Source organism: Acanthochromis polyacanthus, chromosome 6 (assembly GCF_021347895.1).
Source record: "Acanthochromis polyacanthus isolate Apoly-LR-REF ecotype Palm Island chromosome 6, KAUST_Apoly_ChrSc, whole genome shotgun sequence".
NCBI lineage: Eukaryota > Metazoa > Chordata > Actinopteri > Pomacentridae > Acanthochromis > Acanthochromis polyacanthus.
In genome coordinates, this window is record NC_067118.1 from 35,321,696 (window position 1) to 35,339,507 (window position 17,812).

The 17,812-nt window shown below is 41.1% G+C and overlaps 1 protein-coding gene across 1 annotated transcript; it reads left to right on the plus strand.

The window, feature by feature from the left end:
• The first annotated feature begins 9,443 nt into the window (after positions 1-9,443).
• Positions 9,444-17,394, plus strand: kcna2b (potassium voltage-gated channel, shaker-related subfamily, member 2b). Its single transcript, XM_022191796.2, has 3 exons — positions 9,444-9,888; positions 10,756-10,879; positions 11,580-17,394. The coding sequence occupies exon 3, from the start codon at positions 11,688-11,690 to the stop codon at positions 13,191-13,193; it is 1,506 nt and encodes a 501-aa protein (XP_022047488.1). The 5' UTR covers positions 9,444-9,888; positions 10,756-10,879; positions 11,580-11,687; the 3' UTR covers positions 13,194-17,394.
• Positions 17,395-17,812: the final 418 nt, after the last annotated feature.

Here is a 17,812-nt window from a genome sequence, read left to right on the forward strand (position 1 = left end):
ACACCCACACACAGACACAGATAAATAACCACCTTGAGAAAAAACATGCATCTTCCACCCACACAAAGACACAGATAAATGATCACGGAATACGTGAATGATAATCAGGGAGAGGAGCACAAAAATTCCAAGTAAGTAGTTCTAGTTAACCACACATATGAGTCAGACATGGCGAGGTAGATTTCACGTCAGGACCAACAGCGTATGCAACGTAATCGGGACAGGGAGGAGCTCTCTTTCAGGTTGGGACTCTCCGGGATATGAACATGTCTGTGCACCAACAAAGGGAGAGCTAAGTCTAGCTCTTCTTCTAGCTCCCAAAACTAATCACAACCAATCAGAACCGTAAGAACTCCTCTCAAATACTATAATAAGTATCTGTACACTCCATCCAGCGCTCACTCTGGGAAAGTTGGCTGCAGAGTAACAGCTTCCTGACTGTGAGCTTCTTCATCATTGCAGAATAAACAGCTGAAGGAGGGAGAAGCTGTTTGTCTTCATTCTCAAATAAAACAACACGCGACGGGCATCCCCTAAGAGAAATACCATGTCTATTTACCATTTGGTGGTGAGCAGGTAGAACATAGCGGGGTTTTTAGGCACTCTCCTGAACACACTTGCCTGCTGTGACCAAAAAACTGCATTATAAGACTGTAGAACAGAACACTTAATGTCAGACAGCTACGCAATGAGCTAAAACTCACTAAGAAGCTCAGCGAAGCAGATTTTTTGTCATCACTACAAGCAGCACCTTCACACATTGTTTCCACCTTCTCATCTGATAGATTTTTGGCAGCTGCCATAACAAAGGCGGTAATGTTTTTACCTTGCGGGGCTGTGCGTGTGTTTCTTATCATGGCAAACTGCCATCTTGGAGACACCTACTGCAGCAGGAACAACAAAGGCTGTTTTCGAGAACTTTGGCAGGCCTTGATATGTCTATTTGTGCACAGATTTTATCAATATAGTGTCACATCAATGTTGAGGTCAGTGCTGGGTGTACTTGGACCCATGAGTGTTGAACACATACAAACAAAAGCAATAATAATAATAACAATAACAATAATAATAACAAAAATCAGGCTGTTCTGGTAATACATCAATAAGAAATTTCAGCCATTTTCCTTCAAATACTTTAATTAGATTTCTTTGTTTGACTGTTATTCTCTCAATATAAAATAATATAGATTACCACTAGTCAGTCCAGTGATTTATTCTTAATTTGTCTAACTTCAGCCATTTCCTGGTCAGTGCCTTTCTGCACTAACAACGCTTCCAATAGGCATTTATAACATTTTGTACAATTCTTCTAGATCACCAAGATACATTATTTTAAAACTAAAATGAATCAACACTGTGAATGTCCTTTTTTTTTTGAAGAAGCAGAACTAGCAGTTACAGCTGTAATGATGTAATGATAGAGGGTGTCAAGGTAATGCTGATTTAACTTGACGCGATTTCATAAATCATGTCAAGACCTTTAAAAATAAACTGACTAATGACTTTCAAATTGTCCTGGCTTACATAACATGACCTAAAATAAGACAAAACTTTTCTCCGTCTTCACACTTGCCACCTACAGTGCACATGGCTCATTTTGTCTTTTTGCGACTTTCACTTGTGTGGTATTTCCATGTGCATCAGCAGAGCCACACCATTGGCAGGGCAGGGAAGAGTGGTTGCTAAGGACGATGATGCTGTTGCTAGTGCTTCCACAAAAATCAGATTATTTCTGGATGTTGATTGGCTGATCAGTACCAGTTTCGCCCCACAGGCGCAGCAGACGAGGCAGACTTTCCGATCCAGACATTTGCTCTATATGCACAAGAAGAATCTAACTATCTCAGAGATGTGCTCTCAAAAACGCTCAAACACACGCGCAAGCCACCACAAACACGACAATGCAAAATTAAAACAAATACTAGCATATTCAAACCCAGATGTTAAGACACATTCGATTTTTTTTTTCCCAGCTGTTGGAAGGGATGATCTGTTGCCAGCCATCTCAGTTTTTGCTGTCAAAACAAACAGACAGATGGTGGAGAGGGTGATAGTGGAACAGAGAGAGAGGGATGCTGCTGTGATATACTGGATGACTCATCACTCTGTCACTGTGACCTTTATCTGCTACTCTCTCAACCTCTATTGTTCCCTCCCTCCCTTTCATTTTCATTTTCCGCACACCTCTAACTGCATTTCCTGCTCACTATGTTGCTCTCCTTGCTCCTTGTTTTCTCTGCTCTGACACAAACATCTGGTTTTCCTGACATATTTTCACCCATTTGATTTTTAATTCTTTCCTCTCATGCTCCCTCAGTTTCATTTCTCTGGGGAGAGGTGTTGTGGATGCTGTCTGTGACACTGTTTCCACAAATCGCAGAAGACTCACAGACACAACAGACAGATTGTTGGCTGATGCTTGTGGCTGACTGTGGTTTGTATACATTAATGGTCCGTTTGACCGAACAGACAGCACTTAACTGCTGCCTGCAGTGCCAGAAAGAAACATTTCCTGGGGGGAGATTTCCTTTGTGGCCAAGCACGTTCAGTGGACATTTCAAAGTCAGGCTGCCAAGCCTCACTGCAAGGGTGATCTTTGCATATAGCATACATATTCAGCCATATGTATTGTACAAAATTGATTTTCATTTACATACTCCTCTCTAGGCTAAGCCACACCTCCGGATCAGTCAGGCCATTGATTTTTCCCTTGTTTTCTAAGGTTGAGAAAGCAACAGAAAGCGAAACTGCAAACAGAATCAATAATGGAGTAATCTACGCTGAAGGTAAGGACGTATCTCATCATGAAAGCAGTGATCGTGATGAGCCTGGCTGCTTTCAACAGGCAGGTAGAACTTACAAGGTCAGTCTCCAAATATAGAAGGAACCCAGAGGGAGGCATGGAGAGGAAGAGGGAGAAGTCGGAGGAGAAAATGAGGAGAAAAGTGTGATTCAGGGTCAAAACAAGCTAATGAGGCAATGGAACTGCTTGGAGGAGAATACCTGATGCAAAGTGTTACGGTGATGCCTACATCCTGTATTGAATTAGGAGTAGAAGGAGGATTTTCCTGTATTCAAATGTTATAATGACATGTGGATCTGCCATTCAATCCTTAAGGACTGTTAGTGTGAAAACAGCAAGGCAGCCAAGTTGTGTAACAGAGCAAGACAGTGTCATGTGAGCATGTGAACACTATGTGTGTATATGGTTGTGTGTCTCTATTATCCATTGAAATTGTGTAGAGTTTAATAAGAAGTAAATATTGAAGTAAGTGTGACTGTAGATTTTATGCATACATACAGGTATACTTAGGTTTGCTAAATTAAGATGGACTTACAAAGAAATAGGTCGTCAGTATACCTTTATCTAAATGTGTTTTTCAACATGTGAAACATTATTCTAATGCTGTGTTCATGCATATACCAACACAGTAGCTTTTTGCTGTCTGTGGGTGTGCTGTAGCTGGTAAGTAAGTGATCACCTGCTGCAGCACCAGCAGAGGTCATCCAGGACAAAGCTCCTCCCCTGCAGTCTGCTGTCATAAGTTGGATCAACACCCTCTTTCTCCTTCGCTCCTCTGTCGCTTCCTCGCTCTCTGCCTCCCTCTCTCTCATTTACACGTTTTGCTACATAGGAAAGGGTGGAGAATTGAGGTGTGCAGGTCTGCTGACTCATACACTGATATACAAATATCTCGATCAGCTCACAATATAGCTCAACTTATCTCTTTTCTCTGTGATGCGGTAAAATAGAGATTTTTTTTTCTCTCAGAGTAAATCACAAGTAAATTGAAATAATGTTTTTATATTCCTTAGTTCTTACTTACACAGAGCCTATTAAAAGTCATTATGCCCGTGGAAGGTTTTCCTTTGTATCACTGGTCAAGACTGAATCATGGTCACTCCCACTTGATCTTTGACTTATCTCTGACTTGTCGCTTTTTAAGTTCACTCCTAGGACTGTCTTATTCTCATGTTGCCCAAAATGCTTCATTTAAATGTTGGCGATTCATCTGTGCTGCATTTTGGTTTTATCTTTTCATGGTTTTATGGTTTTTATGGCTTTTATGGTTTTATGTTTTCTATATTTTTTTGATAGTTTTACGGTTTTGTGATAACCAAATCGTATTGTTTTGTTCTATCATGCTGCTGGAAAGCAGTTTGGTCTTCTTTTATGTTGTTGTAAAGTGCTGTATAAATAAATTTTGATTGATTAATTCAATTCAGCAGTTTTTTGGGAAAGGACGTTTCATGTCCATTAATGAAAAACATAAAATGTAAAATGTAAGATTAAAGAAGTTTTCACCCTCTTCAAAGCGATTCATCTAATTCAACACGGGTGCAGCCAACTGGTGCAAGAAGTCACATAGTTGATGAAACGTAGATCATTTGAATGCAGTGAATGTGTCAAGTAGTAGTATAAAGACACACATACCTGGAAGGTCCAGTCACTGGTGAGTCAGCACTCCTGGCTGTAACTATGCCATAAAGACAAAGGAACACTCAAAGCAACTCTGAGAAAAAGTTACTGGGAATCACAAGCCAGGGGATGCACAGAAGAAAATCTCTAAGTCTCTGAATATCCCTTGGAGTAAAGTCAAATGCTCAAGAAGAAGAAGAAGGAATATGGTTCATGCAGAGAGTTCCCCTACAGACGGCCATCCTCTCAGACACTGTGCAAGAAAGTAGTGAGGGAGGCCACCAAGACATTTATGACTCCTCTGAAGGAGTTGCAGGCTTCAGCAGGTGAGATGGGAGAGAATGTGCAAACAACAACTGTTGTCTGTTCTTCACCAGTCAAGTATTTATGGGAGTGGCAAAGAGACAGTTGCGGTTGAAGTAAGCTCATATCAAACCTCAACTACAGTTCCTCAGAAGTCACATGGGAGTCTTTGAACGTTCTTTGGTGTGATGAGTCCAAACTTGACACCATTCCTACAGTGAAGCATGGTGGTGGCAGCATCATGATGTGGGCTGCTTCTCAGCAGCAGTAACTGGAGGCCTTGTAATGGTAGAGAGTAAAATCAATGCAGTAAAATACAGTGAAATACTGGAGGACAACCTAAAGCAGTCGGCAACAGAATTTTCTGGAATTTTCTGGAATGGCCAAGAGCTCAATCCTCTTTTCAACTAAGACTTTATGGCTGGACTTGAAAGGGGCTGTTGGTTAACAGTTCACCTTTAACCTGACAGAGCTTGAGCAGTTTTGTGAAGATGAATGCAGTGTGTATGTGTGTAACGCTGATTGAGATCTACCCACACAGGCATAATGCTGTGATTATGGGCAAGGCACATTAACTAAATACTGACTTGAATGGGAGGAATTCTAAGGCAATCCTATATTTCATATGGTATAATTTTATTTATTAGACATTGCTTTCTAGAACTGTTTTCATTTTAACAAGAAAGAGTCTTCTTTGTAAATTCCATGTCAAAAAAGACAAATTATATGGACCAGGATTCAATGTTGAAATGTAATAAAAGGGAAACATTTTCAATTTCAAGGGGGGTGAGCAGTTTTTATAGGCACTGTACTTCATCATTCACTCTATAAATAACATAAAACTCAAACAACTCAGGCATTCTGTCAAGACATTTGGGTACTCGGCTAAACTGGAGCATCTGTACTGACTGGTACAAGGATAACAAATGTCAGAAACAAAGACATATTCCGAATAGTGAAAAAAGCTGTGACATGGGTGATGCAGTCATGTGGGGTCAATAGTTGATTAAAATTCCGAGGCTATGAGGGTCCATCCGGTCTACTTGGAAAAACACAGAACAGTCAAAGGACCCATTTTGTTCACATCTCCTGAAAGTGAGGGGAAACTGGAGACCCCACTAACTGCAGAACAGACCATCTAAAATGGCAAAGGGGTTCGGGCTGTCAACATTCAGGATACAATGTGACTGTTTAAAACAATTACTACTGTATTTATACTACATATGCGATATATGTATATATATATATATATATATATATATTGTATATTGTTTATGATCAGGGGTTTGCAAAGTCAGCCAAGGTGACGGTCAAGAAACAGTCAGTCACTCCTAAACATACCTACTCTGCCAGAATTTTAAATTTAGATTTTTTTCTTATTCTACATTTGTTTACATTTTGGCAAATTGTCAGCATAACAAGTATATACATCACCTGTTAGCCATTTCTATTTGCTACAAACACATGGATGTGATGATTCTTAGGCTATAACTTATAAGAAGACTCTGGTCTTATTTTACATGAAGTCTGTTGAAATCTGACTGAGTTATTGCTACGAGAAGAAAAATAGTTCATTAACAACCAGTGTATCCGTTTTAACAAATTTTGTATTTTTGGCTAATACCTTAAAGACAGACATTTCTATTTAATTCATTCAGCATGTAGTGTCTACCTGTAAACCGTCCAGTGTCACTGTTCTAATTTTTGCTGGTTTGTAATTTTTATTAATGCTTTAGATATTTTTAAATATTTTCACCCACTTTACTCCTTACTTTGACCTTCTGACTTCTTTTGCTACTAATAAAATAGCTTTCTATGGAACAGCAGACTATGCAACAAAATTAAATTCCAACAACACCAAGGGATTACCCAGAAACAATTAACCCCGTCCTTGACACCAGGTCATCAGAGCCAGCAGTGAAGAGAATGGAAGCTTATTTTTCTTAATGATGAATGTACATATGCTTGTATTCCATTTTTAATAGAAGTTTGCTACTATGTGTAACAATTACACTATTCAGTATAATCTCAGGAAGTGAGATATCCTTGATCTCAAATACGGATTTCAGATCTGTCATTATGATCGGCTTTTAACAATCACATCTATATGTTGAAGATTTCAATGGAATGTCAGTTCTAAAAGCATTTGCCCTCTGGCCTGTCATAAACAGTGAAGCTGAAGACCACCCTAGATGTGAACACATTCCTGATTGGGTAGATGCCAACTTGAACTTTGCTCCAAAACTTTCTGTATAAAAGAAAGCCACTGGGAGGCAGCTGAAGCTTTCTCCTTCTGTGACTAGGCATTGACTTTAAGTACAATTGCTTTACCTTCAGAAACAAGGTCTTTGATGGGGCTTTTTCAATGATATGGCTCAACCCCTTCTTTTTCTCTATAAACACGAGCTTTGACTCTTGGTATTTTTACTTCAGCACACTTTTTTGATGCAACTCTGCAAAAGTGCCATCCTGTCTCCACGGCTCTGAACCAGCCTCATCCAGCAGATCTCCACTGACACACCCTTCTGCTTCTCCTGACATCCAACACTGGTCCAGCAGCGACTTCAAAAACTATGCAAGTACCACTTTCTTTGTGCTAAACAACTTAATTCAGAAGATCTCACTGGTTTTTCAATTCCAAAGTGATTCTAAATAGATCATTGCTTTTCTAACTGCTTCCATAATGATCACAGTTAATTATTCAGTTTGCTTACCTGCAGTCATTAACTCAATGTCTATTGCTGTCTTTTTTTTTTGTAGCAACAGTTGATAAATGTTTTGTTTCTAATTATCGTCAGTGTTACTGTGTGTTGTTTGAGAACTGGATGCCAGTGAAATAAAAGTTCATAACTTCTTATTATAGACTGCTTAACATATTTAGATTGGATAAATTTGATTAATCATGAAGTGTAGTTAAGCTATACACTGAAACCCATGATAACAGACCAAGTTATGTCTGTTACCTCCTTGTTCCCTAATGTTACATATTGTTCCTTTGTATTTTTACTTGGTATAACGTATACTGGATCGTCACTTAAAAAAAGTACAAACTGTATAGCGTTATGCCATGTTGAGGCCTATATTCTAAAGCAAAATAATTTTTTCTGCAAGAAGATCTGAGAGTGGTAACTGATGGCACAGGCAAGAAAAGCATATTCACCGTTTATTACTTACTGCTGATTGGTGATAGGATTTCGCATAACTAAATAAAATGTTTTTGTTTCAGATTAAAATAGCATTCATGGTTCAAAGTGCTGAACTGTAACATGAATCACTGTCAATGTGTTCACAAAGGAAATGCTAAATAGTTGCAAGAACTGAATAAAACATTGCAGTCAGAGGCCTGGATTCACCCCTTTTTCAGTCTCGACAAACTCGATTTCATATCCCATAGTCTAACCTAAGTGCCCTCTTTCCCCTACCACGAGTAAAACTGTGCTATATATAATGGCTGTGAATGTGGTGGATGATGAATCATTCCACTCCTGACACCCGGCACTGGATATTGGCTGGCCGTGCTCTCAACTGCCCGGCATTTAGAAATGGGCCCTCTTCATTTACATTCACAGATGACGAGGACTTAAGAGTTCCTAGCCATCAATCAGTCTACTTATGTATAAGTGTCGATAGCTCCTCATAGAGACCTTCAGCCAGAGCGGCGAGCTGGTTATCAGCTCGGCACAGAGTGAGTTACCGCTGCAGTCCCTGTGGCCCTATGTCATCATCTTAATCGGTATTTTTGACACTTTGATTGGAGAAGGATTGCATATTGTGCTGAACCTGTCCTTGGGCGGCGTAGAGAATGGCAGAGCAAGGAGAACACATGGGGAAGGACATGTAGTATTCCCCTATGTATTCCCCTGAGAGCTGTGGAGTCTCTCTTTTTCTCTCTTATATGCAGTTCTTGCTCTCTGCCTGGAGACAGATCTGGGTTTCCACCTGGCCCACTTTCAAAGCTGTGGAGGAAAGAAGGCCAGGGAAGACTGACTGGAGGAAAACTAAAGTGCGCCAGTTAATTTCGCTGTATCGTAATTGTTGGAATGGTATGAGTTTCATCTAGTTTGCGAGTGCATTAAGAGCTTTTAGCATGAGTCCTCTGTGTGTGAGAGTGTGTTTTCTATGTGTGTGTAATAGGTCTGGACAGTAATTGCAGGATGGTGATGTAGCATGCAGCTCTGTAAATGATCAAAGCAAAATCAACAACTCTGGTGCCTGCCTCTGAATGACCTCATTGGGCTGCTCACACATTTTCCTTCACACAGTTCAAATCTTCTACCCTAATGTTTGAGCATACTCTATATTTGTGCAGAGACGTAAATTGTGACAACACGTGCACAGCGGCAGCCATCCAAGACTCTACAAGCCCAGTCAAGCACTCAAATGAGAATATGGAGGAGGATTTTGATTAAAGTGACTCATGGGGTCAGGAGGATGGCTCAGGCATCTGGACCTGGGGTTCTGGTGTTCTCTTGAAACAGATGTGCACAGGTTTTGTAGCTGCTGGTTCCTTCATTTCTTCATTTCCCAGCTGTATTTGTCAGAATTTCCCTACACATTCCTGCAGACCAAAAGAAAACATATGTCTATAAAAGATTTTGTTTATATTCAGTGTGACATTGACCCAGATTGAATTCACGTTATGGGCATGCGTGCTGTCAAGTTGTGGCACAGCGCAAGCCATGCCCTTTACAGCAATTTCATCTATTTTTATCTGCTTCTGTTTCTAAATGCTGTTTTATTGGGTTTCTCGTGAATCCATTTATTTATTTATCCTCGTGTTTGGTTTAAAAACGCTTTCCTCTGGTAGTGGGCGACGCTTCCTCTTTAATGTGAAACAGCGAGGACAGGAGTGTCGGGAAAAGGGGGGAGCGCAGAGGGATGGGGCGAGGCGCGCACGGAGCTCTTAGTATGCGCTGCAATGCCCAACTGCAGCCCACGCACCTCAACTAAGGTGAAATATGGTGAAATATGAGAGTCACGGGAAGAGCCGGCAGCTCGACAACAGTTAGTCGTGATGAGATGACACAGCCGCCGGACAGATTAGTCCAATAAATAGGGAAGGATTGGAGATAATGTGAAGGCGCGGACGAACGACCTCAAGGCACCTTTTAAGAGGAGACAAACTGGATAAAAAAAACACATACATGCGTAACGAGAGAATCGCGGTGAATTCCTGCATGCCACTATGATGCTGTAGCCTGACAGAATGATGCTGTGCTGCTTTGCTTTAGTGCATGGAGTCTGCTGTGGCTGCCCGTGATCCACACGGGATATTAAGGGCTGCAAATGGCTTGAGCATGTCTGGCACCTGCCTCTCCAAAACTAACTCGCGCTTGTCAATCAACTACAACATGTTTGAATATCTCAGTGCATGAAGTTGGCTGCAAATTTATGAAACACTGTACTGTTTTTTTCTTCTTCGTAACCTTTCAAAAGAGGACTGCGTTATGGGCAGTGAACATAAGCCTCTGATTCTTACTAATGCGCGTCACTGGTGTCTTCATATTCAGAAACAAATAAAACTGGATGGTGGAATTTGCGCACAGATGCATGACTAAATTGTGAATCTTTGAGATAAAAATTAACAACTAAAAAACAAACAAAGTGGTTTGGGGATCAAACAGGTGATTTCGCCCTAGATGAAATCTGCTGAAGCATGGGTGCTCCCTGGTAGAAACAGTGCCAGCAGCGCCTCCCGCAACCATCCCTTCCCTCCGTGCGTCTCTGCAGATACCAGGCTGGAGGATCGCCTTTTTGTTGTTGTTTTGCTGTTTGTTGTTGCTGCTGGCGACGGCATGATTGTTTTGAGGAGGGAGGGTGTCTTTTTTTTCCCCTCTTTCTTTTTTGCTGGTGTCAGCATGTTTGCTTTTCACTTTTCCTCCTACTGTCGCCTCCTCCGACCAGCTTTCAACCTGTAGAGTGGCTGCATGACAACATGTAGCTGTCTGCTGGTTTACTGAGGGCGAGGGAGGTAACTCCTGCATCCTCACACCTTGTCCCTTTCTCCCATCCCCACTGCCGCTTTGCTGCAGAGCCGGAGCTTCTGGTGATACATGATTTGACAGAAAGGACCTGAGAGGGTGGGCTGACTTTGGACCGGACACTTCTATAGAGCCCAGAGGACAAACTGTGAAAGAGCCTGACAAGTGCAAATAGGTAGGAGATTCTGATTTTAATTCGCAACTTTTCCTTTTGCAATCACATCTGTGACCTGAAACAGGCTTAGTGCATGGTGGAGTGGCCTTTAGAGTTTCAAACAGTTCAGCAGGGGGTAATGTCAACCCCCTAAATATAGTGTGATGATAATCGATTAATTTGATCAGTGACTTGATGAAGTTTTTTTTTCCTCTCAGCTTTAGGAGGGAATGTTGGTCACACTGCACATACAGAAAGAGCAAATTTATCTCAGAGATTGTATGGAGCACTCAGCATATAATCAGATTTGTCGGTTGTAATTGCAGCCCGGTGAGAGTGGATACAGTATTACTGGCTAGCATATTGATCCTGCATCGTGCTCATATGAGGGAGAACTCATAACCTAATACACAGACACAATGGAGCCAATGTGCTCAAATGGTTCTCCCCCCCTTGCTTGTTATTTTCATCTTCTTTGCTCTTCTCTGTTTGCACGGAGGTGTGGAAATAGCAATGTATTTCTGGGAAATCCTGACAATTTGAGTGTGAAGAAAGATGTTAGGTTTAGTGAAATCAATGGATTAGAACTACATACTTAAAATCTCCATTTATCACTCAGTTTGAGAGTAAAGGTTTCCTTGCTGATCACATGCAAAACATGAAACATGCAGTAATCATGTTAATATGTCAGTCTTCCTCTGCTTTCTGTCCCGTCCTCTAGGTTTTCCTGCCAGTGCCTGAACCCACGAGTGTGTGAAGCCTTTATCTTCCTCAAGGCCCAGCGTGGCCCCACCTTGTCTGAAAGCTGCAGGTCCCATCTTGTTCCATCATGACGGTTGCTACCAGCGACCCTGCCGACGAAGCGGCAGCACATCCAGGCCAGCCTCACGACCAGTACGACCCAGAGCCGGATCACGAGTGCTGCGAGAGGGTGGTCATCAACATTTCAGGGTTGCGTTTTGAGACGCAGCTAAAGACACTCTCCCAGTTTCCAGAGACGCTACTAGGTGATCCAAAAAAAAGGATGAGGTATTTTGATCCTCTCCGGAATGAGTATTTCTTTGACCGGAATCGGCCAAGTTTTGATGCAATTCTATATTACTACCAGTCTGGAGGGAGACTACGCCGGCCTGTTAACGTGACCCTAGACATATTTTCTGAGGAGATCCGGTTTTATGAACTTGGTGAGGAGGCTATGGAAATCTTCAGGGAGGATGAAGGTTTCATAAAGGAAGAAGAGAGGCCTCTGCCAGAGAATGAGTTTCAGAGGCAAGTGTGGCTTCTGTTCGAGTACCCAGAGAGCTCAGGACCAGCTCGCATCATTGCCATCATCTCCGTCATGGTGATTCTCATCTCGATTGTCAGCTTCTGTCTGGAGACAATGCCAGTTTTCCGAAATGATGATGCAGAAATGATGAATCATTTTCTATTCGAGTACGGGTCCAACAGCACCTCTACCGATTACAGCTCACCATATTTTACAGATCCTTTCTTCATCGTAGAGACCCTCTGCATCATCTGGTTCTCTTTTGAGTTTCTTGTTAGATTCTTTGCCTGTCCAAGCAAAGCTGGATTTTTTGGCAACATCATGAACATCATTGATATTGTGGCAATCATTCCTTACTTCATCACCCTGGGCACAGAGCTAGCGGAGCGCCCAGAGGACAGCATGGGAGGCCAGCAAGCTATGTCTTTGGCTATTCTCCGTGTAATTCGTCTGGTGAGGGTGTTTCGTATCTTCAAACTGTCTCGTCACTCTAAAGGTCTCCAGATATTAGGACAGACGCTAAAAGCCAGCATGCGTGAGCTGGGCCTCCTCATCTTCTTCCTGTTTATCGGCGTTATCCTCTTCTCTAGTGCAGTCTACTTCGCGGAAGCAGATGAAGAACACTCCCAGTTCAACAGCATCCCCGAGGCCTTTTGGTGGGCAGTGGTTTCCATGACCACTGTAGGCTATGGAGACATGGTCCCAACAACGATTGGAGGGAAGATCGTGGGGTCTCTCTGTGCAATTGCCGGTGTGCTGACTATCGCCCTGCCTGTACCTGTCATTGTGTCTAACTTCAACTACTTCTACCACAGAGAAACAGAGGGTGAGGAACAGGCACAGTATCTGAACATTCCAAGTGTGCCTAAAGCCAGCTCAGCTGATGATCTGAAGAAAGAAGGTCGAAGCGGCAGTGGATCAACTCTCAGCAAATCTGACTATGTGGAGATCCAGGAGGCTGTGAACCATAGCACCGAGGACTTCAGACCAGAGAGCAGGAAAACAGGAAACTGCACCTTGTCCAACACCAACTATGTAAACATCACTAAGATGCGTACAGATGTATAATGTGAGCTGTTGTATGCGGGTAGCATTTGCCAGGATCTACAGAGGTTGTAGCAGGAATATGGAGGTGTGACTCCCAGTACTGCCCAACATAGGGGACCAGTACGGAAGTAGACCAAGCAGAAGACTGAGGTTAACATGGAGAAAGGGTCAACAGAGAACAACCCATGTTCTTCTACATCATATGGACCTATCAGTGCATATCAGAATACTGCCACCCATCTTATTTAGGACATTGTTAGTGTCTGCATGGCATTAGTCTTACCTATGTGACAATAGTTGTCCTGCTTGCAACAGTAGCCAAATAGTAGCTTAACCTCTAATAATTAATACTACCAACATAAAGGGACCACTAGTTTAAACTTTTGTGCTCAAACTGCTCTAGAGAAAATAAGTGAAACAATAACTTACATCAGACACCCTTTTTCCTTTTTACATGTAACTTAACCTACTACCTTGTGATTAACACAAGCCATATTATCAGCATTCAAGAACAACTAAAATCTGCTGCTCTAACTGCCAAGGTCCTGACTCAGAGGAAGACATATTGCTGAGATCACAGCTGTTGTATCAGGGCAGCACTGAACTGAGCAACACAGAGAATAAGAGAGAATTATAGGAATATCTTTATGACCAAATGGTCAATTTTGATTTATTTTTTTATTTATTTTATTTTGCTTTCTCTATCAAAGAAAATGCACTACCATTCATCCTTTGGCTCTCACTAGATCCTGTCTGCAAGTTAGTGGCCTCTGTAGGGACCAACAGATTGAAGACTGTGCTGTAATTCTGGACCACAGTAGCACACCAAGTTCTTTTCCTGCCGTTTCTTCTTGATGAAGCTCAAGTGGATTTACAGTATGTATGTAATGTGTAGACACTTGCCAAGACTCTGCCTTTTTATTGTCTGTAACCAATGCAGACTAACAGGTTAACAACAGAAATATCTCTCTAAATGGAATATCTTGTTAGTTTTTGATGTGTGTTCATTTGATTTGTAATTATGTATGGTTTTTTTTTAGTAATATGATTAATACATGATGAATGTGGGCTTCTCACCAATATTTTTATATTTTTCATGCCTAATGTGGAGTGAGAGACAGAATATTTTCGTTGTAGTGTTTGGAGTGAGTGCCTATTTGTTCATCCTCTTAACTGTACTTTCAAGTGTGTCTCTGGCTGCCGCTGTCACAGACGTACAGTGTAAAGTGTTCAGTTTGACTCCACTGCCCAGCAAAGATGTTGCTGTTCTTGACTTCATAGCATTCCATGTTTGTAGGAGTAGATAAAATGAGATTAAGGGGCAAATGGATTACATTTTAGTGAGTTGTCTGAAGTTAATGTCAACACAGTTTTGGAATTAAGGCAACAAAGTTAACTCGTCTGATGTTTAATTAATTAAGGATTTATGGTAGTTACCCCAAAGGCTTAAAATCACAGATTTGCAAGTAAAGCGCTAAAATATTAAATAAGAGAGACCTTTAAGGTCCATCGATTGTCATACCAGCAGTGCCAGTTTTGTACTGAGTCTTGCTGGTTATCTGATATGGAGCAAAGTCAGCCTCAAAGTTTACTTTAAGTTTACTTGTGGTACCTAGAAGCCCATTAGCAATTAGCATTACTGGTAAACGTGACTAATCAGACCGAAACCACTGCCACATCATTTTAGCCTTTCATGCCTACATTCCTCTTGATTTCTCGCCTTAACAAATACATCAGAATTAGTCAACTTTGTCTGCCTCTGCAACAAACTAAAAACAAACAAAAATGTGTTCCCATTTTTTTTTTTTTGCTGCGTGCTGCCACCTGGCACACTGCATCTCGAGTTGGAAAAGACAGTTTATTTGTCTTAGTAGTTCTGTTTGTCTTATTTTGTATCCATGCAATTTCAGCAATCATTCCAGTGGTCCATTGTGACGATATAATAGAGGACGTAGCTTATGTGTCCTTTTTATCAAAAAATGCTATTCTGCTTTTGTAGAGCTGCATGTCCTGTAAAGTAGTCATTGTAGCATGCATTAGTATGAATAATATTCAAACAGCAAACTGACTTAAATATGTTCCTATGTCTCTAGAAGATTAGTGCTTGCATCGCAATCCATGTAAAATACTTATGTGTTCACGAGGCAATTTGTTATCTCTAGTGTTATGTAGATTAAGGGAGTAACATCAGCTTCAACATGAGAGGAAACAGGTTAAGTTTGAGAGGTGTAGAAAACACAGCATGGTGAGGTGAGACTTCAAATTTATACTCTGGATTCCAGATCAGGGATTCTTATGCCTAAGACCCACAGTTAATAAATATTAACTAACATCCCACTACCTTCACTTCTATAGACTTTACAGTCTTTTGCAGTCACAACCTAAGTAACTGTGTCACATAATCAAAGCACAACAGCTACGATCTGCCGCCAGTCCAATGGATGCACCAGAGATTCATAGTTGGTCAGTCAGAGTTTTTGCTCGACCAAGTGTATCATAATGCTCCAAGGAACTGTCTGAGTGCCCCAACCTCTGATATATAGCTCCATCACACTGTGTGTGCAGTGTCGTCTGTGCATGAGTGTGTGAGAGAGAAAGAGTGTGGGATCGTGAGAGAAACTGAGAGCTTTTAGATGCACGCAGGCTGAGGGCGTAGCTTTTAGAGACTATGCGGTAGGAGTTTTGGAAAACACTGCTTTTCTTGAATCCAGATCAGGATGACAATGGTGCTCAGTGAGTGCACTCTATCCCATCTAGGCACGTTGTTTACAGTCTGTCTACTGTACAGTATATATTCAACATATGCACATAGTATATTGAGGAACAAAACTGAAAGTAATGTGCTACTACACTCGCTACAGATTAGATCTATGAGCATGTGTTGACTTTTGAGATAAAGTGCAGCCTCAGCCGTGGCCTGTTACATGGGATGGAAGAGAGGAAATACAAGGAAGGAGAGGAAATGTAGGGAAGGAAAATGGGATAATGAAAGTAAGATAACACTTCCCACACCCTTCTGTGCTTTTTGCTCTGATGTGTACTTGTATTTCTCTAAACTGTTCTTGACCACCTATGCCACTTTAAGCTTGACCTGAACTGCTGTCTTCTCTGCTCTTGTTACCAAGCACACAATTGAAGTGACACTCTGTCAAGATAAAAAGCACTCTCTTGGAGAAGCCAACAGGGCTGCACATCAGGATCTGACCAAGGAAGTCACATCATCTCTGTACTTCACAACATAAACGACAGGACATTTATACACCGCCGGGCATTTGAACATATATGGCCCGTGTACACACACTGCCTGTGAACAGGAACCTTTACGGACATGTCTGCTGTCAAGACACATGTCCACCTGTGGCTTTATCAGACTTGAAGGTCACAATGGACTTAAACCTGCTGCTGGTGGGTTTACACACCTGTAGCCATGTAAATGTATCAAAGACTTACAGCTGCTTTAATGATGTCTTAAAATGCCTAAAGCTTCAGCTTTAAAACAAGCTTCTGCCATGTATAGATTCCTGTGTAGTAGGGAATCAAGATGTATGCTTGCTGAATTCATGAAACTAAAGTTGTATAATAAGGGTATTCTCTCAGCTTTGGTATGCTCCAGGGACAATATATGGAAGTATATTAAGAAATATATATATAAAACATTTCTATGACAACCTTGTTTGTGTCATCAGACAGTTTAAAACTGATCTGTTTGTTTTTTTCACCATGTTTTTCTATTTGAATGTCAGCATTTTGCTCATCTTTGAGCCTCACACAGTACAGGGACTGAGGTTTGCCTAAAAAAACACATGCAGGCCTTAGTCGAATAGATTCTGTATTATTCTGTCATATCTGTCTTAATACATGTTTACCCCCAGACACCATCTCCACTTAATCTACTTTATCTGCCTTCTTCAACTTTCTGCCATTCACATATATATGTGGATGAAACTCAGATAATCCTCAGTCCCTTGACTGTATTGCTGTTATGGTGGTCAATGCTCAGCTATCTGTTAAACAACTGTTTGTTTTCTGCCATTGTATGGAAAAGATTGAACCAAGATGCAAACTGTACATTGTTAAACACAAAGTAAAAATGGATCTGAATACTTGTCATGCCCTTTACATGGACTTTAAATGAATACAAAGTGATCAGTAGAGAATATTATTATATAATTGTAAATTAATAAAAGTATTATAAATGATAACATCTTTATGATAACCTCAAGCTACTGCTATGTTTTTTTGCATGTGGATTTGGATCTTGTTTGAGAATGATGCTTAAATTGTCATGCAAGCCAAAACCAGATGTGATGTATTTCACAACTCAGAATTTATATGAACAGAAGAACAAGAACAAAAATCAATGATTCTTCATGACCTGTATCAAAGTGCCCCAAGGAAATGTATGCAACACATTGCATTTTTCAAAGCAAAAAAGAGTAAAGCTGTAAGAGAGGAAACAAAAAGTTTATTATACAGTGGCAAAAGCACTACTGGTGCGGCTGCTCTCATGTCCATTACAGAACGTATATTTGAATGGACTATCAACCCTCACCTCCTAAATGGTTTTGTGTCCTGCTATTCCCCTTAAGTGAATCTTATGCTCTCTATGGATTACTGACAAGGCAAAGTGGCCTATTTAT

What these genes read in the sequence shown, in the direction of transcription:
- kcna2b (XM_022191796.2), top strand. Translation starts at nt 11,688, where the DNA reads ATGACGGTTGCTACCAGCGACCCTGCCGACGAAGCGGCAGCACATCCA.